Here is a 25,000-nt window from a genome sequence, read left to right on the forward strand (position 1 = left end):
AACACATATACCATTACTAGGTGTTTTAGTCGCCTTAGACTCCCGTATTTTATAAGATTTGGCAATTTCTTTGCCATGCATCTCTCTGTATTAACTACTTAAGAAACAGACACATATCCCCCTTTGTGAATATACAAACCTTTCTTTGTCTCTGGAAATTCAGTTATTGTTTATAGATATTGATTTTTGGACTGTATAAATACAGTTCTGTTTTATTCAATATACAAGCTTCAATAGATTTTCTTTTCTTTTGCAAATGATCGATTATGTGAATGTTCTAATAATAATATAATGTCTACAGAGCGCAGCTGAACTTACTGGAAAGGGGCAAAATAGGGGACAGAAAACAGAATTTAATCAAAGAAAGGCAGCAATAGAAGCTAGAAGTAGATGCACGATATATATAATAAAACACCCCAAAATCAGGGTAGAAAATATCTTATCAGCATTGCCCAAATGATGTTGGCATCCCCTTTAAGATATACCCATGGCTTGGGTCCTGTATTATCTACCCACAACATGAATTAAACTTGCATCTCATAACAACATTACGGCAAAATTATTTCACCTCAATTGGTCCCGCTCCCTTTAGCATTACACCAAAGTACATTAAAGTAGAAAAAGACCCCATAAAGTTCAAGAAGTATTTGGAAAAAATCCTTCAAGAAATCCAGGATAAACTTTCAACACCAAGATATGTCCCCGTAAACAATAAATCTCTCCTCGATTGGATCATGTTATCCGAATCCTGATTTGAATGACTTCACCAGGTAGTGCGATTACTATAGACATGACCTGGACTAATACTGGCCGAAACCTGTCATATATATATATATATATAAGGATTTACTTTTCGTAAGGAGATAAAAAAATCAAGGGTGTGTATATCTTAGAACATTTATAAATAGAAGGTCTTACAGCTGTTTCCAGGATATTTATTATATCCCTTCATCGGAGACGATGTGAGAAAATGGTTAAGCAATAGTTAATTTAGATAAGATAGGAAAAAGAGAGTGAATTGGAGGAACGAAAATAGATGTTAGACATGCAGGGATATTGTATTTCTAAATCCATTGTTTAGGCAGAATGGTATACATATAAGATTCCAATACCCATGAGCAAAATCTACCCGTTTTAAAAAATGGTCATTCCGAGTATAGAGATTATACACAGTGTTGTTGAATCAAGGGTTATATATATATATAAGTAATATTTGTAGGCACGCCAACATGGCTATCTGTTCGAATGGACTCTACTGTTTAACCCCAAGAGAACAACTCGTCCAGCTTGTTAACGATGCAGAGCTGCTTCCAATTAATTGAGAGCAGGGGAGCGAAACCCTACCATCTTCTACCGATGGTACCAGCAGACCAGACCTGGTTTCGGGCTATCTCTGTCACGCCTCAGTACTGGATACTTCATCTACTAACCTGTAGAGGCGGGATGTATATAATAAAGTGTATATAAAGAAACCTGTGTAGATATATTTGTTCAGACGAAATGAGCTTGATGTTAGTACTGAAATATATTTCTGGAATATATGTAGTTCCCTGTGTGTCAATCAATTTCTATGATGTATCAGGTTCAAGACAAACATTTATCAATTCATGTATATGTTTGTGTGTGTGTGTATGTGTGTGCCATTTAACTACCCCAAACGCGGTTTGTATGTAATTGTTTAAAGAAGAATTTCTGCTGTACTCTTATTAGTCGCTGATGTGTCTCATAATATTCTCTACTCTAAACATGTACAGAATCTAATATTTCTTATAAATGAATGATATTGGTTTCATATTTTGTCCACAGATGTTTATGGTGCAGAAATAAAGAGGCCACAACTAAAGTCCATCCATGTGGACACCTTGTCGCATGTGAAGAATGTTCAAACACTCCACTTAAACGATGTCTGAGGTGTGCGAAACCTGTAACAAACAGAACTGGAAATGGTAAGAAAACCTTTGCTGATCTGTCTGTTTGTCCTGCTTTTCACATTGACCTTATTGTGTAGAATAATATACTTTATGTTTTTGTGTAGACACAGGTCTGCCATAATCTGGCAGATTTATAATAAAAGGTGTTCCTAGTGTCTTTTCTCTGTGATAGTATATCTCTCACTACATCCACTAAGCATTGTCCTTATCCAAGTAGGAAACATGTCACACTTCAAGAGGGTTGTAATCTGCAACATAAAAACAATGGAGGATTCAGCAAGATAATTAGTGAGTAATTGAAGTATCAATAAATATCCATCAACTCTATGATTAATTATGAACCATTAGCAGATAATTAAAGACAACAGCACTTACAAGGACATCATTGTCTTCTTTGGTAACGTATTAAATTCAGTAGAATATTTTAAAGGGAGTAAAATTATGTGTCACCAGTTTGAGAGACTTTAACACACAATTCCATGTTGCTATGTTGGTTTCTGGATGATATTAAAGTTAATAGAGACGCAGTTTTGTTTGTCACTCAAACAGATGATGAAACCTTCAAACATATCCTGAATAAGATGACATTCTGGTGAACTGTGAAGTTAGAATTACAGATTATCAGCAACAACGTTTAACAAAGAGATTAGGTGTATGTTTCTCCTTCTTGAAGTGGCTGCGACATGTGTTTGTTGTTATACCTTTGATGAATAAATTTGTTGATACTGGAATTAAGCAGGTTATTAGTGAAGATTAGAGTTTTGAGAATGCAATTAGGGTTATAGATATAAGCAAGGAAAACAACACTTACAGATTAACTGTTATTAAGTGATATAATTACAACATTGTTAGATTATGTAGGATGTTTTAACAGAGAGATGAATTTTACAAAGATCAATAAGATTGTGTTTTGGACCTAAATATTGACTATTACATGGGACTACTGTCGAAAGTATAAAAAATATTGACCAAAACCATTATGATCGCTGGTTGACCATTGATGATATGAATGTCGCTCAATAATAAAATATAGATTATTAAAATAAATATAAAGAAATTGTGTTATAAATATTAAACTTGGAAACTCATATTTCAGAGAGTCCAAAGTTTGAAGAGAAGGGAATGCAGACTGTGACAGAGACAGTTGATGAGTATAAAATAACAGAACTTAATTGATTTCTATAGGTTTTTACCTTCACCTGAGCTATTTTGTTTATTAGAATGGTGAAGAACAGATCCCATTTCTAATTTCCATTTGAAGGTTTAGCTCCAAAGTAATTGTATTAAAAATATTACTGAAATTTCATGACGTCGAGGTGAACATGGTTGGTAAAATGGATAAATTAAGAGACACAATAGAGTTAATATTGTCTTCTGGAAGAGGGAACTATAATTTATTTTTGTTTAGGTGTAAACTTGTGAGTTTATAAGAAAGTTGTTTGTTTTCCCGCTAAGACCTTTCGTAAGTTTTCTGATAGGTTGTTGTTGTTGTTGTTGTTGTTATGTCGCCAGATGTCTGCCGTAATATGTTGTATTTTCTGGGGCTGTGTACCCTGAATGTTTCTGCTTAGAATACATTTTGTAGCTGCAAATTATAAAATTATAATTAAATATTAGCTCCGTATAAGAATATTCACCATGAACTTAATTTTATTTAATGTTAAATTTAGTATTGAACCGTGAACATCTTTTTACATTTAAACAAAATGTTGGTGTTTATACAAAACATACAAACAGAAATAGAATATGACTTGAACACACAAACCCTTTTTTGTAACTATATATAATATACACTTATTACATTGTTTGAACAGCATTTACCATCCATATAGTCATTCTTTTTGTAACACTTGTTAGATTTTAGATGATATTAATGCTAAAAGAGACAGAGTCTTGTGAGTGTTTCACCTTTTGTTTATAATTCTGACTTGATTGTTGCATTCCAATTAGACTACTGCCACAGCTGTTGTCTTCCTTTGCCAGGTTTAACTCCTTATTTCCTTCAATTTGGATGTCTTGGCAATTCTTTATCCCCATCTGTTTTACTCTTTCATACTCCTCCCATATCTCTACCATCTCCTCTCTTGTGTGCTGTCTCTGAATCGTCTAAACCCTAGTTTTGCTTCCAGCTCATCTCCGCTCCGGGACTTCTACACATTCATCTTCCACTTCTTGTGATGCTCACTTCATTTCTTAACAGTTTTCATACATCCTCTACGCTTAATGAAACATTCCACTTTAAAATACAAGTCAGGGTTCACCAAGGATCAGTCCTCAGCCCCCTCTTATTCATTATAGTCCTCCAGGCACTAACAGAGAAATTCAAGACAGGCTGCCCCTGGGAGCTCCTTTGTGCTGATGACCTTGCTCTAATAGCTGAGTCACTGCCAGAACTGGAGACAAAGTTTAGGGTATGGAAGCAAGGTCTAGAATCGAAGGGCCTTAGCCAAAACCTAAGTCCTAGTAAGTAGGAATGCTGTCAAATCACAACTCCCTTCATGTAGATGGCCCTGCTCGATCTGTAGAAAAGGCGAGGGTAGAAACTCCATATGATGTGCACGGTGTAAGCTATGGACACATAAAAGGCGCAGCAATATCAAAGGAATTCTAACCGGGAAAATATTTTTTGTGTGTGGCAGATGCTCTGAAGCAATAAACACTGAAGACGTACAGAAAACAGATTCTATCACATGCCAAAGGAAGAAGCTAGAATTAGTTAATAGCTTCTGCTACCAAGGCGACCAAGTCTGTAGTGGGGGTGGTTGCTTTGAGAGTGTAGCGACTAGAGTAAGAAAGTTCAGGGTGCTCCTACCTTCGTAGGCAACTAAAGGCCTCTCGCTCAGCGTGAAAGGTGGACTGTATGATGCATGTGTGCGAACTGCCATGCTACACAGCAGGGAAACATGGGCCATGAATGCTGAGGACATGTGTACGCTTGAAAGAAATGAATCTAGTATGACCCACTGGATGTGTAATGTCAGTGTGCATATACAACAGAGTATGAGCATCCTGAGAGAAAAGTTGGGCATAAGAAGTATCAAATGTGGTGTGCAAGTGAGGCGAGTGCGCTGGTATGGCCATGTGTTACGTATGAACGAAGACAGCTATGTAAAGAAGTGCCACTCCCCAACTGTAGTAGGTACCTATAGAAGAAGCAGACCCAGGAATACATGGGATGAGGTGATGAAGCATGACCTGCGAACATTGGACGTCACAGAGGCAATGACAGGAGACCGGGAACTTAGGAGACATGCTGTAATTGGGAAGGAACGGAAACTAAAGTGAGATCGCAGCCACGCACGTCCATCCCTGTTAAGAATACTCCCGATGCGTCGGGTGATAGGATATGCTTGAGAAGACCTGTTGAGTCAAGTAAAACCAATATCGTAGCTGTGGCTGGTGCCTCCTTGATGGCTCCCGTGCCAGTGGCACATAAAAAGCTTCCACTACACACTCATAGTAGTTGGCGTTAGGAAGGGCATCCAGCTGTAGAAACTTTGGCTGACAAGATTCGAGCCTAGTGGATCCAATGGATCTCCAGACCTCAGTCAACCGTCCAACCCACGCCAGCATGGAAAAAAGACGTTAATCAATGATAATGATGATCATATAATCTGTCCTTCATTTGCAAACAGAATCTCTTATGTAGACATAACAGCTCCCTCTACATTTTGTCACCTCAACTTCTAAGTTTTCAGAATAGTCTCCTTCACTTCTAATTCTGTCTTTTATGTATCAGAACCTATCAACTACGTCTTTCATTGTTGTTATTACTACTAACTGTTCTTGTATACCTACTATTTACAAGGTCCTCCCTTCTTCCAACTTCCCTCTGATCCCATTGTACCTATTGTGTGCATTGGGTTCACCATATAGGATTTCCCTCCACCTCCTTTTTTCCTACATATCAAGAATGATAACTTCTCAGTTGATGTAGATATTCGTGGATAAAGCGATTCCTTCAAGACCTAAGTGTTGTAGACATATGGTATATATGATGGTGAGTCCTGCTTCCTTTTCTGCTAAAATTCTTCTCATTGTAAGGGTCACCTTAAGCACTCTCCATTATTGGAATTTCTCTAAATCATGGCCTTGATCCTGTAAAAGAAATCCTTTTTATGAGTCAGGAAACCAGAAAGATTAAGCTGCTGTCTTCTATAATATGTAATGTGAACTAAGCACTATTATATTTTTTCGTAATTGAAATCATTCTGGTTTCCTGTCTGTTTCTCTGTTAATTAGTCCAGGGGTTAACTAATATTACTGGTCTTGTTTGACGTTTCAATCCCCACTTTCTACATATTTCTAAATGTTGATACTTTTTAATTATTTATTAAACATGGGAGTAAAGACATCACTGATGACTATTTCAGGCATTGAGCATAGGACGTTATCAAATAGCTGAAATCTTGTTCTTCTGGAATAAAGTTGCTTGACAGGGTATAAAGCTTGGAGATTTAGGTCTCTCTCTCTCTCTCTCTCTCTCTCTCTCTCTCTCTCCACCTGACCCAGCACGGCTTCTCTGCATTGAGAGGTCACAGATCCATATTACAGGCACCCGATTAGAATGTCAGAAAATAGAATCGCAAACGGATTCTTGAAGCAGAGCCAACTGACGGGAGACCTAGGGGTAAAACAAGAAGAGCTTAGTGGATAAAATCCATAATTTCAATTTGTGATGTTTGAGAGTCCTTTCAGAAATTCTAAAGAAGGTTCCTCTGATAAGATTGTATGAAGGATATGCCTGAGGACACTACCCCTACAACACTCGTATGAATAGAGGGCAGAGAAAATGGATGGATGGATGAAATGGTTTAACTGTTGGTGGTCTTTGTTGATTATTTGTTGACACATATTCTCATGTGTAATTTCCAATTATTTTTTAAACATTTGTCTCCATCTTCAGCCTTTTTTTTCGACTTCTTTGTTATTTCTGTCAGCATCTTTAGAAATAGAGAACAATGTTTTCTTGTTTCTTTGTTTCTTAAGTATTTCTCATTCGTCTATTCATATGATTTCTTTGTTATACAAATATAACCATCCTAACGAAGCTGTAGAACAGAGTTTCCAGATTCTGTACAAAGGATTTACAAGTTGTGATCCAGCGAAACGTACACTTGGAACATTAAGGGAAGCTCTTGATGAAACTGAATGAAACTTGAATATCTAATCATGAGACGCAAAAGAAATTTCTTGTAAATGTTGCTGTTGTTTAACCCCAAGTCTACCTTCAATAAGCAGAGACCTATGATCAAATGGCTTCCATCCAGGACCATCCTGTCGTTTCTGAAGGTATAGGGATCCCAGAACCACATTGTCTAATTCATACTTCTATAAGATGATAAGTTTTGAACTGAGTAGGTTTTGGCTACTAATTCTAGCAGATCTATCTACTTCATGGGAATCCCTTTATTAGTTTGTCTCCCTTATTGTTAGAGATTAACTGCGGAAATAACGATAAACTTTGAAATTTCATTTGTTGTTGATGTTGTTGTTGTAAGTCCCATCATCTCCCTAGACACTTCCTCTGCTGTATAGACAATTTTAAAATCATGTGAAATTCTTCCAAATATGAAATGTGTAATTCCATTTTATAAATCTTGCTTTAAAGCATATTTTGCTTTTAAGTAGAACCTTCTTGTAGACACAATTGTCAATAAATATATGGCTTCCATTCCTCGCAGCCACTATTTTTACATTAGGAGCATTTCATAGGAATTCAACAAAGTTTTTAAAAAAGGTGACTTTTCACATGACCGACTCGGACTTGGCTCAGAGTGTTTTTGGTAATATCTCTATATACATAAGGAACACATGTATAATTTTAGTGTTCAGCCACTAAGGGTTTCAATGATATGCCCTACAAAACTTTGAGGGCCACACCCCTCGTGGAGCGCGAATGTCAATTTATACGATTTTGGTGCTGAACGCATTCAAAACGTTTCATAATATTTGTCCAAAATTGGCTACAGCATGTAATCTGCAATCAGAGCGGCCAGAATCTGCCATCAGAATTCCTCTATTATCTTCCTCCATATTCACGTTATTGGCCTTTCAAATAGGAACATTTTCATGGGCGGAAATTAAAAATAAAATCAATATTCAAGGGACCCCCATTGGGCCGTGATGTAATACAAGAAAATGTGTGGTGCATTTTTTGACTTTGAGGATTGATCTGTCCATGATCAGAATACTGATAATGTTCAAGGTATACTATAACATTTAGAGGCTCCTGAAAATGGCTTAGGGTGAAAAAATATCATCGTTGACAATTTTCGCCTCGTACGTTCACCATGTGAGCATTTAAACAAGGGAATGTAACTTGTACTCCAGGAATGCATTTATCCAAACTTTATTCGTTCAAACATTCAATTTATTTTCTCATCTCCTTGGTAGTTAATTCACTTTCCAAATAAAATGGAAAATAATTGGATCACGTGCGCTGGTGCGCATATGGTACCCTCTAATAGATTCACGCATCCACTCCTTCATTATTTGTAATGAATTTCATACCCCCTACTGGATTCGGCCGCACACTTTTGGTGTGTATGCGCAATAGTCCTCTAAATCCAAAATATTGACACACATCAATACATAAATGTATGGTAAGCATTTTGCATTCAGTTTTACTCCGTAATTTGGCTACATTGAATATAAATTTCGAAGAGGCACCAATGGGCATTATTAACCCTTGTGCCAGGAAGTTAGTCACGGAAACAATCTACCGAAACCTTTGATTTAAGTGATCATATGGTGCGGAAATCACAGCAATTGAGGAAAGAAGAGGCTATTTTGAATCATCCTGACCCAAAGAAAGGTAGGAGAGCACTTGTTTCTGACGTCCCGGGATGGATAATAGAAGTCTATGTGTTGGAAGAATATTCCCGTGTTTGTCCAGCTAAAAAGGAAATTGTTACTGTAATTGAGAACGGATTAAGGGCCCACCAACTAAAATAGCCATTGCTTTGCAGAAGTTTTGTGTGGAATACAAGAAAAACGCTGCATAAAAGGTAGACTTTTTAATGTTTTATGAATTGCAACTGAAATGAACGGATAATACAATTGTATGAGTCGGAGGAATATTGGCTTCTTTGTGACTTGCAACCAAAATGCTGTGTTCCAGTTACTACCTCAGGCATGCATTCAGTATGTGTCTATGAGAATCACCAACATGCAAAACGTATCGACGCTGCCATTCCTGGTAGTCACAACTACACAGACTTGCTTGGCAAAATGGTCTGCTCCGTGAGCAATCGAGATTCTATGTTGGTCCTGTGTGAATCATGTCATTTTGAACAACGTTTATTAGACGCATTTTAATCACTCCGAGGTTTAGTAACGCACAAGCAGTGGGCACATGTGGACTGGTCCGCTCCTTTATGAATACCTTCCCCAGTAAATGCCTTCATTTCAGAGGCCTCTAAATATCATATTGTATATTGTCAATATTCTTATCATAGGTAGATCATTTCTCAAATTGTAGAACCTCAGCAGAATTTAGCACCTTCAAGTAACATTCTACATGTTGTTACTCTCTGTAATTTTACAGTTTTTCTTATTTACAGGACCACATTCATACGAACCGTAATTATGGTCCCTGTTTTTGAGTATGGTCGAGGTCGTATTGTGTTTTCGCTTCATTTCATAGGAAACACTATGTTGTCGAACATTTCTGTATACGTGTATGATGCTAATTAGATGTATTTTATAAAGCATTTTAGAAACATTTTCAATTAGGTGACGTCAAAGATCATTAGTGCTTAATGTGGTAAAGTAGTGATGGTGGAATGGGGTGTGAGCAGGGTTTCATATTCCTTGTAATGTTGTTAACTACGACATCAGGAAGACAGTTTCTGTCAGATAAATATTTCTACAAAAGTGTCAATTTTGTCCCCTCAGATTTGTTTGTAATTGAGTTTTCAGCCCATTCAGAGGCACTGTATTGATTAAGGGGACATCAAAGAATAGATAACAGTTTGGTTGATATATAGAAGAGGGTATCCTAGATTCTTGAGAATCAGTTCCTTTCTACCATTTCAGATCTTTGCACTGCTATAATGTAAGGATGAAGAGTTACCTGTAGCAGAGTGAAGTTTTGTGCAAGTGTATCATCATTGAGGACACCTGTTATCATTTTCTGTTCCACCTGTGTAAACGTAATCTTCGCTTACCTTTATAAACACTACCTTATTAAGGTGTTTTAAAGCATTTCCTGCATCAGCTGACATTCTACAGAACTGTGATTCATGGAATTAAAACTAATGATTACATACAGCAAGGATTAACTAGGAGATCATGGGTGCATCTTTATACTCCTCGAAGTGGTAACCAAACTGGTTGCCATCAGAATTAAGCAAAGATGAGAATAATGTTGGTTAGAGAAGGGCAAAAGTGAGAGGACAAATTCACGTCATATGTTTAGTACAGATATAAGAATGGAAAGACAAACCTAATAAAAGAATGGTGTTATCAAGTGATAATTAAATGAAATAATGACAGAGTTGTTAGATTATGTAGAATGTCTCAAGAGATAAAGGAAATTTTGGAAGACAGTCTAAATATTAAACTATTACATGGTAATCCTGTTGAATCTATAAACATTCTAACCAAAACCATTGTCTTCAACAGTTGATCATCGGTGAAAGGAATCTTAGAAAATAAAATATAGATTATTAACAAAGATAGCCGCAGGAGTGGCTGTGTGGTAAGCAGCTTGCTTACCAACCACATGGTTCTGGGTTCATTCCCACTGCGTGGCACCTTCGGCAAGTGTCTTCTACTATAGCCTCGGGCCAACCAAAGCCTTGAGAGTGGATTTGGTAGACAGAAACTGAAAGAAGCCTGTCGTATATATATATGTGTTTGTGTGTCTGTGTTTGTGCCGCAACATCGCTTGACAACCAATGGTGGTGTGTTCACGTCCCCGTAACTTAGCGGTTCGGCAAAAGTGACTGATAGAATAAGTACTAGGCTTACAAGGAATAAGACCTGGGATCGATTTACTCGACTAAAGCGGTGCCCCAGCATGGCCGCAGTCAAATGACTGAAACAAGTAAAAGAGTAAAGATAAAGACATTTTTCTATAACGTTTAAATCTTGGAAATTCTAATTTCAGAAAAACGAACATTTGAAGACAAGGAAACGCAGACACTGGTAGAGCCAGTTGGTGAGTATAAAATAACAGTACTTAATTGATTTCTGTAAAGTTTATCTTCTGTTGAACTATTTTGATATCAGAATACAAAAGAGCAGCTTCCATTCTAATCTTTCAATGGTAAGTTTTAGCAGTAAACTAATCATATTAAACATATCGATATTACTGAAATTTCATAAAGAATCCAATGAGGATAGCATGGTTAGTAAAATGGATAAATTAGAAGAATATACAGGAGACATACAATGACCCAAAGCGAAGTCAGTCTTTTCTGCTTATGTTTGGTTTGAAATAATGTCCAATGAAACCAGAAATGAAATATTTCAGCTTAGCGATTTCAGCCAGAAACAAGTATAAAGCTTATTGAAGAAGACAAGAACGGAGATTGCAACAAGAGATGATGGTGTACCATAGAACGTGTACAAATGTTGTACCCAGTTGTTATAAGCATTTCCTACTATTTAGAGAGTTGTGGGATAAAGGTGAATTGGTTGATGAATGGTGCAAGACAGAAGGAGTTTACTCATAAAAGTAAGTTAAAGCAGAATTAAGTGGCCAATTGAAACCAATTTCAATCTTGAATGGGCAATATTTACATGGGTGTACTTGCTATGAAATCAGCTACATGTCAGCAAAATAATGATTATATGACTGAAAATGTGCAGAAGACTGGAATCCGCAGAATGTCTGTGTGTGTAGAATATGCATGTTAAATCTGGGATGCCATATAAGAAGCAACGAAGAATAAAAGGGATTTGAATGTAGTATGGCTTGATCTGGCTAATGCTTATGGTTTGGTAACACACACACATTGTAGATGGAAGCAAGCGATTTCTTTCATATATGGGACGAGATTAAGGATCCGACGAGGAGTTGCTATAACAATTTCAAAATGTGTTTCATGAGAGAAAATTTCACAAAAGCCTGCCAGGTTCTGGATCTGGAATGGCTGTAGGTTGCACAATATCAGTTGATTTGTGCTCTTTCTGGTTATGCTACTTAGATTAACAGAATGCCCAGAAGAAATTGCTCAACGGAAAGATATTCATGGCTGACATAACAATACTAACAAGAGACTAAAAGGATATGCAAATAGTTCTGGTTAGTAGACTCGATGGAGTAAGTACTTGGTCAAGAATGTGGTTTCAAGCAAATAAGTAATGCAGTGAAAGGTCAGCGGGAACAAGTGAAGTTACGAATGGCAGGAGAACTCATTCCAAAAGTTAAAGATGGTGGTACACTATCTTGTTGACTGATACATGTTGGGGCAGTGAGACCATGGCAAAGCTGAAGATGGGCTATAAACAACTGATCATTCAAAACTACTAGAAAAATACAAGATTTCGTGTTTCCAGTTTGATATTATTTACATGTTCTTCAGAATAAATCGTTAGTCCTCATTTCGGATATAACCCCTCTGTAGTAATGTGTACATGAACAGTTATTCTGTAGTTAAGTAGGTTTTGTACAAATGTACAGTGTTTCAGGATACCTGTTATCGCTTTTCTCTCCACCTGTGTAGAACTAATCATTGCTCACCTGAAAAAAGCTGCTTATTAAGGAGGATGAATGACATTGAAATATTGTCAAATATTTCCTGAATCAGATGATTGTCTGGTGAAGTGTGATGTGGGCAGTTAAAATTAAAGATTGCCAACAGTGGCCTTTAAAAAAAGAGCGGGGTTATGTTTATCCTACCTGAAGCGATGTGTCATGGCTTTGTGACCAGATTTTTGAGGATCAATTTGGCTGACATGGAATTAAGTAGAAAACGAGAAGAATGTTGGTTGGTGAAGTCTAGAGATGAGAGGACAATCATGTCATAGATTTGGGGAAAAATATACGAGATTAGCAGTGTTATCAAGTGATAATTAAATGAGATAAGTACAATATTGTTAGGTTATGTAGGATGTCTTAATAGGGAGAAGAGATTTAGGAAGGACAGTCTATTTTATTGTAGACCTATTCATTAGACTATTACACGGTCCCATGGTAAAAAGTATCAAAATGCTGACCAAAGCCACATTACTCACCAGTTGACCATTGATTATAGGAATGTCTCACAATAATAAAATGCAGATTATTCATAAAGATAAAGAATTTTTACTATGAAGTATAAAACTTGGAAATGTTTATTTCAGTGTGTCCAAAGTTTGACGAAAAAGCATCCCAGACATTGCCGGAGCCAGTTGGTGAGTATAAAATAACTGTATTTAATTGATTTCTACAAATTTAACTCCATCTGAACTACATAACTTGTGTGAATGGCTGAGAAGCGGTTCCATTTCATTGGAATGCTTAACTCTTAAGTAATTCTATTCTACTACAAATGCAAGAATATCCCAAAAAATGGATTTTATGGAAATAGGAAACCATATGACCCAGGAGAAATGTCTCACTCGATAAGAAAAAAATACAAAAGATAAAACATAAACCCTGAAGTGGTTCGCTCCCCTCAAGGAGAACATTCACTCTATCATCTCAATGTCATCACTCTCTCTTATTCTCTCTCTTTCTCTCTCGCTCTCTCTCTCTCTCTCTCTCGCTCTCTCTCTCTCTCGCTCTCCCTTATTTTGTATGCATCTACAAGCGGCAGCCCCCTGATATTACTGATTTAAAATTTAATAAAATGTCCAGCGGTGTTGGCGCTGTTGGTAAAATGGCTAAATTAGAAAACACAATAGAATTAATATTGTCTTTGGAATGAAGGAAGTAAAACAATTCGTCGTTTAAACGTAAACAGATGAGTTAATGACAGAGCTTGTTTGTTGTGCATCTTAATAAGTTACCTAATTGTTGTTGTTGGCGGTCTTTTTTAACAAGATGATTAAGATGAAGATTGTTACAAGTATGAACACCCTGTCTTCTTTTCATTAATAGTAAATCTATCATTACATCCCCTAAACATTGTCTTTATCCCAGCAGGTAGACTTTGTAATGTTTTATAAATTGCAACTGAAATGAACGGATAATACAATTGTATGAGTCGGAGGAATATTGGCTTCTTTGTGACTTGCAACCAAAATGCTGTGTTCCAGTTACTACCTCAGGCATGCATTCAGTATGTGTCTATGAGAATCACCAACATGCAAAACGTATCGACGCTGCCATTCCTGGTAGTCACAACTACACAGACTTGCTTGGCAAAATGGTCTGCTCCGTGAGCAATCGAGATTCTATGTTGCTCCTGTGTGAATCATGTCATTTTGAACAACATTTATTAGACGTATTTTAATCGCTCCGAGGTTTAGTAACGCACAAGCGGTGGGCACATGTGGACTGGCCAGCTCCTTTATGAATACCTTCCCCAGTGAATGCTTTCATTCAAACCACTGAAAGTGTGTTTGAATCTCTGCAATACCATGACTTCATAGCAGTGTCTCAATCTTGTTTCCTTAATCATGAAAAGATATGATCTTACATCAAGTGAACCAATAGTATTGTCCGACTTTACAGGAAATTATAGTACAGGACGCCTTACAAGGGTTTCATCGGGACAATTCCCAGTCTAATATATTCATCCATTCGCGATCTACTATAAGACTGGTGCAAACCCACAATGCACTTCAGTCTGTGTCATATCTGATTGTTTCAATCACAACACCATAGTGTGCATGCTTTATTACGAGGGTGAGACCGCATATAGAGACAAAACGTACATTCATAAACCATCTCCTGTAATTCAGTGACGGTGCAGTCGATCACTACAGGAACTAGAGACACCAAACAAATCTCTGTCATCATTAGAATAATCATGGACTTGAGGCAGAGTTGTATTTCTTTGCCATGTCAAGTGGAAAAAGTACATTTGAGGGCATCAGTGAAATGGTGAAATGTGTGGCTGCAAAAGCAAGTCTACAAGCAGCCAGAGAAAGACATTTCTCACGGATTCCAAGATGTATGGCTCAGCAAGTGCAACCATTCCAGGAATAATGTCCTTTTGTATAACTGTAGCCGATGTCGTCCAAAATGAAAACAGCTTCGACTTGCCTTCACGATTCAGCAGCGCAGTGAAATGAATTGGCACACGATCCCATCACTGCTTCATTCTTTCTTCAAGATCTGATCTTTTAATGAAAAGAATATCAGCCGAGGACAATTTCACTCTTTTAGGTGACGAGCAGCCAGCATCTGAGCTACATATTTCAAAGTCACAGTCCTGAAAATATGTTGCATACACGAATGAGAATGATTGGTACAGTGGTTGCATCATTGAACTCTCAGATGAAAACCATGATTTATTAATTTCATGCACGAATCAAACGCATGGCTTCTATCATGGCGTTCCTCGGTCTGTAGCAATGCTTGTCTGGTGCCCTAACAGAACATTATCTGCTTGGTTTGAGCAACTGAGAAGAAGGGACAGAGAGTTAGGTTTTATAAGCTGGCCTCTGAGGATCTGTTCTCATCCAGAAGAGATTGTAATCATTTATATCTAGTTATATTTACAGTCAAAAACGCCTCTAAACATTATATTAAGCCTTGTATATTGTCAATATTTTTATCATACGTAGATTAGTTCTCAAATGGTAGAACCTCAGCAAAACTTTGCACCCTCAACTAACCTTCTACACCTTGTTACTCTCTATAATTTTACGGTGTTTCTTGGTTACAAGACCGCATCCATACAAACCGTGATTATGGACCCTATGTTACAGTATGGTCGAGGTGGTATTGTGTTTTCGTTTCATTTCATAGGAAACACTATGTTGTGGAACATTTATGTATACGTATTTGACACTAATTTGATGTATTTTATAAAGCACTGCAAGAGACTGACGTCGATAATCATTAGTGACAAATGAGGTAAAGTAGTGATGGTGGAATGGGGTGTGAGCAGGGTTTCATATTCCTTGTAACGTTGTTCTCATATTAACTACGACAGCTGAAAGACAGTTTCTGTCAGTTAAATCTTTCTACAGAGGTGTATATTTTGTGTCATACGATTTGTTTATAACTGGGATTTTCAGACCATTCAGATGCACCACATTGATTGAGGGGACATCAAAGGAGGGATAAAAGTTTTATTGATATATAGAAGAGGGTATGTCAGAGATATGCGAGATTCTGTTGAACAGTGATGCAGGAAATTAAAACTAATGATTACCTTCAGCACGTACTTTTGAAGTGATGTGTCATGTGTTTGTGGCTAGATCATTAATGTCCAAATTGGTTGACATTGGGATTAAGCAAAGATGGGAAAAATGTTGGTTAGTGAAGGGCATTTTTGCGATGACAATGTCACGTCATATGTTTAGCACAGATAGAAGAAAGGAAAGACAAAAGCAATAAAAGAACAGTGTCATCATGTGATAATTGAATGAAATAATGACAGATTTGTTAGATTATGTAGAATGTCTCAATAGAGTTGTTAGGTTATGTATAATGTCTTAAGAGATAAAAGAAATTTAGAAAGGTAACCTAATTCGTTGTAGAGTTAAATATTGTGTTATTACATGGATAACCTTTTGAAACTAAAAATGCAAACCAAAACCGTTGTGTTGAGCAGTTGATCATCGATGAAAGAAATGTCTGATGATAATAAAATATAGATTATCAATAAAGAACAATATATGATACTATAACATTTAAAACTTGGGAAATATTAATTTCAGGGAGGAGTCGAATGTTTTCAGAGAAGGAAATTCAGACAGAGGCAGAGCCAGTTCGTGAGTATAAAATTACAGCATGTAATTGATTTCTATAAGGTTTATCGTCAGCTGAGCTATTGTGTTTGACAGAATGAAGAAGAGAGTAGGTTCCATTCCTAATTCCCTTGGTCAGCATTGTTGATAAAATGGAAAATAAGTGTTAATATTGTGTTTTCGAACAAAAAACTAAAATATCTTATTCATGTGTAAACACGTATGTTTATGACACGTTTTTTTTTGTTTCTGTTCCTTTTAAATTCTTTACAAAGTTTTCCGATAATTTATTGTTGTTTTTGCTTTTGTTGATTGTTGTCTAATCAGCTCTCAATCGTAACATGCTGTCTCTGATAGGGTATATACCCAGAATGACTTTGGTTGCAATATTTATTATCGATATAAACTGAAACAATACAATATTAAATCTATATAAAGATATTGATCATCAAATTATATTTATTGAATATTAGATAGAGTTTTGAACTGCGAACAATTGCTTGACATTGGAATTACGTAAAGATGAAAATAATGTTGGTTAGTGAAAGGCATAGTTGTGATGCAATGACACGTCATATATGTACATGTATAGGAAAGGAATCTATGGGGTTGTCAGGAAAGTTCCTGCTGATTTTTAAAGGAAAGAAAAAGGTCAATTAATACTTGCCATTACAATTTAATCAACCAAATATGAACCATTTTGTTGCACAATGTGTCTCCATCTTTCCTTTAACTTGAAAATACCCTCTTCCCAGAATTGAGGTGGTTTCATGGTAAAGAATTCATCAAGGTATCATTTTACGTCATCCAAGGAATTGACATTTTTACCATTAAGACTATTCTTAATGCAGTGCCCGGAATAAGTGGCAATCCGAAGGAGCAATATCTGGTGAATATGGAGGATGGGGTAACACATCCCAGCCGAGCTGCACCAATTTTTGTCTGGTTCCCACAGAAACGTGCGGTCTTGCATTATCATGCAGGAAAACAACACCTTTCCTGTTGGCCAATTCTAGACGTTTCTCTTGAATTGCTGCTTTTAACTCGTCCAGTTGTGTGCAATATTTCTCAGAATTAATTGTCTGGGTACTTGGGAGAAGCTCATAGTACAGAATTCCTTTCCAATCCCACCAGACACAAAGCAAGATTTTTTAGGGTGAAGACCCGCTTTAGGGGTGGCTAAGGGTAGCTCATGTTGCTTACTCCAGGATCGTTTTCTCAGAACATTTCGGTAGATAATCCATTTCTCATCACCTGTCACAATTTGCTTTAAAAAAGGTGCGTTTTCATTCCGTTTATAAAGCGAATCACAAATGGAAATGCGATCCAAAAGGTTATTCTCACTCAACTCATGTGGTACCCAAACATCGTAGCGATTTGTGTATCTAAGCTGTACCAGGTGCTCATGAATGACGGATTTTGATAGGTTGAGGCTTTCCGCTAATTCCCAGATTGTGAAATGTGGGTTATTCTCAATTAATGACTTAATTTAGTCATCATCTGTAGTGGATTGTCTGCCTTATTGCTCTTTATCAATAAGGCTACAATCCCCAGCTCGGGACCTTGCGAACCACTTCCGTACCGTTCTTTCGATTAAAAGAAACATCACCATAATCTGCGCATATTTCTTTGGTTGTTTGTGAGGTATTTTTCCCATTACGGAACAAGAAAAGTATCAAATGCCAAATATAAAGTGAAGTCATAGATTTTGCACTGAAAGATTACACTAAGTGAAATTCTTTTATCAAGTGATAATTGAATGAGATAATTGCAGAACTGTCACATTATGTGTCTTACATCTTGGTTTTAATTCTAAACTGATTGTTATATTCAAATTAAGTTCTGGTCATTATCACTTGACCAGGGTAAAAGATTTATTATCAGTATTTCACACAGATACCTTTAACAATTTTCTATGATTACTCATAGGACTACCATAATATCAAGTGTGCTGAGATACAATCAAATTCCTTGTAGCAAACGTCACATTTTCTTTAGTTAAAATATATACGATCTATATAGATATCTAAAATTGTACTGTCGAGCAATGTGCTATTTTAATTTTTATATATTTATTAACAGGACAATTAATCAGTTATTATTCATTAATTCTCTTCCACTTATATGTCTGAAATGTACACTTAATTTGTGCACTTAACTTCTCGTACCCTCAACTAACATGTTACACCTTGTTACTATGTTTGTAATTTCAATGTTTTTTCTTAGGAACCAGACAATATCCCTATAAACTGGAATTATTGACCTCTATAACTTCCAGATGGTATTGTGTCTTGGCTTCATTCCATTTAAAACAATATGTTGTGAAACATTTTTGTATATTTATGTGACACTAATTAGATGTATTTTATAAAGCATTGTAAAGATAATTTTAATTACTTAATCTCAATTAGTATTAATAACAAATGTGGTAGAGTAGTGGTGATGGGGGGTATAAGTTGGATAAAATATTCCTTATAACGTTGTTCATATATTAGCATTGACGTTGCTAATGTTCTGCGCCGTGAGGACCAAAGACTTGAAGTATTTCGTGTTGCAAGACAGTGTGTGAGAGAGAATCATGATGTCGTAGGAGAGAGATGTGCCAGCATGGATGATGGCTCACTTGCACTAAACGAGGCTGCAAAGAGAGAAGTTTGGAGACGCCACTATGAAAGGTTGCTAAATAAAGAGAATGAATGGGAGGAAGAGAGTCTGCCTCATGTCGACCCAACAGAGGGACCAGCTATCCGAGTTGACAGTACCAGGGTAGATAAAGCGATCAAGAGTATGAAGACAGGGAAAGCCCCCGGCCCTTCAGGAATCACAGCAGAGATGCTCAAAATATCTGGCAGTGTCGGCTATAACCTAGTATTGGTAACCCGGTGATACACGAAGGAGTCATACCCAATGACTGGTGTAGTAGCACCATAGTCAACTGTTATAAAGGTAAAGGTGACGCTTTAGACACAAACAATTTGAGGTATCAAGTTGTTGGACCAAGTAAAGAAGGTCACGGTGAAGGTCATAGCCCAATAAATTAGGTAGAGAGTCAGTTTAGATGAGATGCAGTTTGGGTTCGTTCGAGGGAAAAGCACCACTGATGCTATATTTCTGGTAAAACAACTGCAGGAGAAATAGCTAGCCAAAGATAAACCTCTGTACCTGGCTTTCGTCGACATGGAAAAGGCCTTTGACAGGGTCACCCACTGCCTTATCTGGTGGTCAATGAGGAAACTAGGGATAGATGAGTAGTTAGTGAGAGCTGCGCAAGCCATGTACAGGGACGCTGTCAGTAAGGTGAGGGTTGGCAATGAGTACAGTGAAGAATTCCGGGTAGAGGTAGGTGTCCACCAAGGTTCAGTCTTCAGCCCCCTCCTATTTATCATAGTCCTCCAACAATAACACAGGAATTCAAGATAGGATGCCCCTGGGAGCTCCTCTATGCTGATGATCTTGCACTAATTGCTGAGTCACTATCAGAACTAGAGGAGAAGTTTCAGGTGTGGAAACAATGACTAGAATCGAAGGGCCTTAGAGTCAACCTAGCTAAAACCAAAGTCCTAATAAGTAGGAAGGTAGACAAAACACAAACCCCTTCAGGTAGATGGCCCTGCTCGATCTGTAGAAAATGCGTAGGTAGAAACTCCATAAGATGTATACAGTGTAAACTATGGACACAAGATATGCAGCAATATGAAAGGAAGGCTAACTAGCAAGATAGATTTTGTATGTGGCAGATGCTCAGGTGCAATAAACACTGAAAATGTGCAGAAAACAATCTTTGCCACACTCCAGGTAGAAAAACTAGAAGTGGTTGATAGCGTCCGCTATCTACGTGACCAAGTTTGTGGCGGGGAGGGTGCGCTGAAAGTGTAGCTGCTAGAATAAAAATAGCCTGGGCAAAGTTCAGAGAGCTCTTACCTCTGCTGGTGACAAAGGGCCTCTCACTCAGAGTAAAAGGCAGACTGTATGACGCATGCGTACGAACAGCCATGTTACATGGCAGTGAAACATGGGCCTTGACTGCTGAGGACATGCGTAAGCTCGCAAGAAACGAAGCCAGTATGCTCCGATGGATGTGTAATATCAGTGTGCATACTCGACATAGTGTAAGTACATTGAGAGAAAAGTTAGACCTAAGAAGCATCAGTTGTAGTGTGCAAGAGAGACGATTGCGCTGGTATGGACATGTGGCAAGAATGGATGAGGATAGCTGTGTGAAAAAGTGCCACAGCCTAGCGGTTGAGGGAAACTGTGGAAGAGGTATACCCAGAAAAACCTGGGCTGAGGTGGTGAAGTACGACCTTCGAACTTTAGGCCTTACCGAGGCAATGACTAGTGACCGGGACCTTTGGAAATATGCAGTACGTGAGAAGACCCGGCAAGCCAAGTGAGAGCATAATCTGTGGCCTCTGCCAGAAGTGTAGCCAGCTCACTTATTCGTATCTTTACTTCATTGGACACTAAACTCTGCTTGCGAAGACCTGTTGAGGAAAGTGAATTGAAACCGAAATCGAACCAAATTCGACGACTGGCACCCACGCCAACCTCTCCTTCATTGGACAGTAAACTCTGCTTCCAAAGACCTGTTGAGGCAAGTGAGATCGAAACCGTAATTGAACCATGTTCATTGACTGGCACCTGTGCCAGTGGAACACTAACAGCCCTGTCCGAGCGTGATCATTGCCCCGAGCAGCTGTCTGGCTTCCGTGCCAGTGGCCCGTAAATAGCACCATTTGAGCGTGATCGTTACCAGCGTTGCCTTACTGGCACTTGTGCCGGTGGAACGTTTGAAGATCATTCGAGCGAGGTCGTTTCCAGTGCCGCTGGACTGGCTCCTGTGCAGGTGACACATACAAAACACCATTTTGACCGTGGCCGTTGCCAGTACCGCGTGACTGGCCCTCGTGCCTCTGGCATGTAAAAGCACTCACTACACTCTCTGCCAAATCAGATTGGGAGCCTGGTGTAGTCATTTGATTCGCCAGTCCTCTGTCAAATCGTCCAACCCATGCTCGCATGGAAAGCGGACGTTAAACGACGACAACGACGACGACGACGATGATGATGATGATGATGGTGATGGTCAGAAAAATAGTTTCTCTTGATTAAACCTTACGACAGTGATTTAATGTTCATGACTTCAAATTTGTTGGTACCTGGGTTTTCACTGCATTGAGATCCGCCACATTGATTGAGGGGACAACAAATTAGGGCAAAACTTTGATGCATAAAAGAATGTTCTGTCAGTTCAGCCTTTTTCCTGCAATAATGTATTAATCAACAGTTCTATGCAGTTAATGAGGTTTTGTGCCATTGTACCTGGTTTTATTAGTTCTGTTATTTTCTCTTCCATCTGTGTAAAACGAATCAATGATTATCTTTAAAAAATGCTGCATTATTAAGGAGACTTCAAATATTTCCCGAATCAGATAACCTTCTGGTGAACTGTGATGTTGGCAGTTAGAAATAAAGATTACCAGCAGTAACGTTTAACAAAAAAAGTAGCAGGTGTATATTTATCCTCCTCGAAGTGACATGTCATGTGTCTGAGGAGCAACTTGATTACCATTGAATAAAGCAGAAGAGGAGCAGAATGTTGCTTAGTGAAGTTTAAATGTGAGAGGACAATGGAATGCCATAGGTTTAGCGCAGAGATAAGAATGACAAGACAAAAACTAAGAGAAAATGACTGTTACCAAGTAATAATTAAATGAGATAATTACAGAATCATTAGATTATGTAGGATGTCTCAACAGAGAGAGGGGATTGAGGGAGGATAGTTTATGTTTGGTAGTTCTAAATATTGAGCTATTACATGACATCTTAGAAAATGTTGACCGAATGCATAGTGGTCATCAGTTGACCATTGATGAAAAGAATATCTTACAATAATGAAATTTGGATTATTAATACAGTTAATGAAATTATACTATCAAATATAAAACTTGGGAATATTCATTTCAGAAATTACAAAGTTTGTACAGGAGGCCCTGAAAACATCACAGCAAATTGGTGAGTATAAACCAACAGTACCTTATAGATTTGTTTTATAAATTTGACCTTCATCTGAGCATTTTAGTTTATCAAAAGTACTGAGAGCAGGTTCTATCCCTAATTTCCAGTTGTAAAGTAATTCGATTAATGATATTAACTGAAATTCCATAAAATCAAGTTTAGCATGTTTGGTAAAATGGATAACTTAGAAGACACAATAAATTTAATATTGTCATCTGGAATATAGAAAAGAAATATCTTGTTTAGGTGTAAACAGTTGAGTTAATGACAATGTTTTTGTTTATTTTACATGTATACTAAGTTTACTGATAGGTTGTTGTTTCTATTGTCATTGTTGTTGTTTAGGTAGATGTCTCTTATAATTTCGCAGGCTTTTAAGGAAATGTGTTCCAAGCGTGAACACCCTGTCTTTTTCACTGTTACTAAATTTATCATTACATCAACTAACCAGAGTCGTTAGCCACGTAGAAGACGTTTTGCTCTTCTAATGAGACTAACGTTAATCCTGTTTCTCTTCATGATGGATACTGGCTACAAGATACAATGCAATCAGCATCATCCTCGCCTGTTATCATCTTGTTTCCTTGCTCTCATCCACTGGATGGCTGGTCCATGTCTACGTCATTTCTTATTAGTAATATTGTCATGTCCTCAACAACATTAAATGTTCCTCTCTAACTTATGCGAAGAAATAGCAGACGCATTGAACGAAGAAACGAAATAACCAAATTAAAAATAAACTCCTTAAGAACACCTATGAGGTTACTAGGAAACTGCATGCAGATGCTAAGAGCAACAGGCTAAAATGCACTAACGATGAACTGGACAGGAATATAGAGGAAACTTACAATGACCCAAAGCAAGATCAACCATTCCCATTCATGAATGGTTTGAAATGCACAACGAAACCAGGAATCAAATATTGGAGCTTGGTGATTTCAGCAAGAAACGTTGATACAGCTGAGAGAAGAAAGCAAGAACAAAGAGTGCCCCTGTAAAAAAGTGTACAGTTACTGTATACAATTATATTATGGGCATTACTCTGAGAGTTATGACATAAAGATGGACTGGTTGATGACTGGTGCAAGGTAGAAAATGTTTACTTACCAAAGTAAGCTGATTCAAAACTGATCGACCAGTTCAGACCAATTTCAGCCTTGAATCTAGATGGTAAAATTTACATGGTTTTACTTGCTAAGAGATCAGTTATATATCTACAAAATAATGGTTATGGAGCTGAAAGTTTCCAGAGGTCTGGCATATCCTGGACTCGTGAGTATGTGGAACGTGCACTTTTAATCTGGTATGCATACATGAAAGAAGCATAAAAGGAAACTGAATGTCGTATGACTTGATCTGAGTAATACTTAGAGTTCTGTACCACTCGGTAGACAGGTCCAACCAAATTTTGATGGAAGCAGTGTATTTCTGTCATATAGTAGAGAATATTAAGGATCTGATCAGGTGTTACTTAACAATTTCAAAATGCAATTCACGACAGAGAATTTCACAACAGACTGGTATCGTCTTGAAACAAGAATAGCTGCAGGTTGCACAGTATCAGTCATTTGGTATAGTTTGTTATGGAGATGTTACCTAGATCAGCAGATTGACCGGAAGAAATGGCTCAAGCGAAATAAACTAAGAAGGCCTTAATGGAGGACCTAACAATACTAAGAAGAGATGGAAAGGACATGCAAATAGTTCTGGATAGATTCGATGGACTAATTCCTTGGTCAAGAATGTGGTTTAAAACAAATAAGGGATGCGGTCTATCACTTGTCAAAGGTCAACAGAAGTGAAGAAACCTTGTCAAAGGTTAAAGGGAAACCCGTATAACGTTTGCAACAATGGTACACTATCAACAGTATACGTATTAAGATCAAGGCACAAAGAGAAGATACTTTATAAGCATTAGCTAAGTCAAACCTTGTGGAAAATAATGGATTTGGTGCTTGCAGTTTGATCTGTATTCCTGTCTTGCTTATATATTCTCGATTGTGTGGATGAGCGGTTACACGTAGTTAGTGAGGTTTTGTGCAAGCACACAGTGTTTTGGAACACATGATATCACTTACTGTTCCATTTGTGCAACACTTATCAGTTCTTGAAAAGAGCTGATTTATTGAGGAGACTTCAAATATTTCTTGAATCAAATGATGTTCCGATGTACTGGGATGTCGGTAAATAACATTCGACATTACGAACCGCAACCCCTAACAAGAAGATCAGGTATATTCTTATCCAATTTC

At 37.5% G+C, this 25,000-nt stretch overlaps 1 protein-coding gene across 1 annotated transcript; it reads left to right on the top strand.

The window, feature by feature from the left end:
- The first annotated feature begins 1,424 nt into the window (after positions 1 to 1,424).
- LOC149128975 (uncharacterized) lies at positions 1,425 to 24,993 on the top strand. Its single transcript, XM_089346871.1, has 5 exons — positions 1,425 to 1,946; positions 11,047 to 11,097; positions 13,227 to 13,277; positions 16,701 to 16,754; positions 22,698 to 24,993. Exons 1-5 carry the CDS (start codon positions 1,778 to 1,780, stop codon positions 22,784 to 22,786), a joined length of 414 nt encoding a protein of 137 aa, XP_089202997.1. The 5' UTR covers positions 1,425 to 1,777; the 3' UTR covers positions 22,787 to 24,993.
- The last annotated feature ends 7 nt before the right edge of the window (positions 24,994 to 25,000 follow it).

This window comes from Octopus bimaculoides, unplaced genomic scaffold (assembly GCF_046866305.1).
Source record: "Octopus bimaculoides isolate indiv1 unplaced genomic scaffold, ASM4686630v1 contig273, whole genome shotgun sequence".
NCBI classification, from domain to species: Eukaryota; Metazoa; Mollusca; class Cephalopoda; order Octopoda; family Octopodidae; genus Octopus; species Octopus bimaculoides.

Excerpts from the sequence above, each read along its gene's own strand:
- LOC149128975 (XM_089346871.1), top strand. The coding sequence starts at position 1,778 with ATGATATTGGTTTCATATTTTGTCCACAGATGTTTATGGTGCAGAAAT. Across the intron at positions 11,098-13,226 it reads GACACTGGTAGAGCCAGTTG|TGTGTCCAAAGTTTGACGAA; the intron begins GTGAGTATAAAA and ends TGTTTATTTCAG. Across the intron at positions 16,755-22,697 it reads GACAGAGGCAGAGCCAGTTC|AAATTACAAAGTTTGTACAG; the intron begins GTGAGTATAAAA and ends TATTCATTTCAG.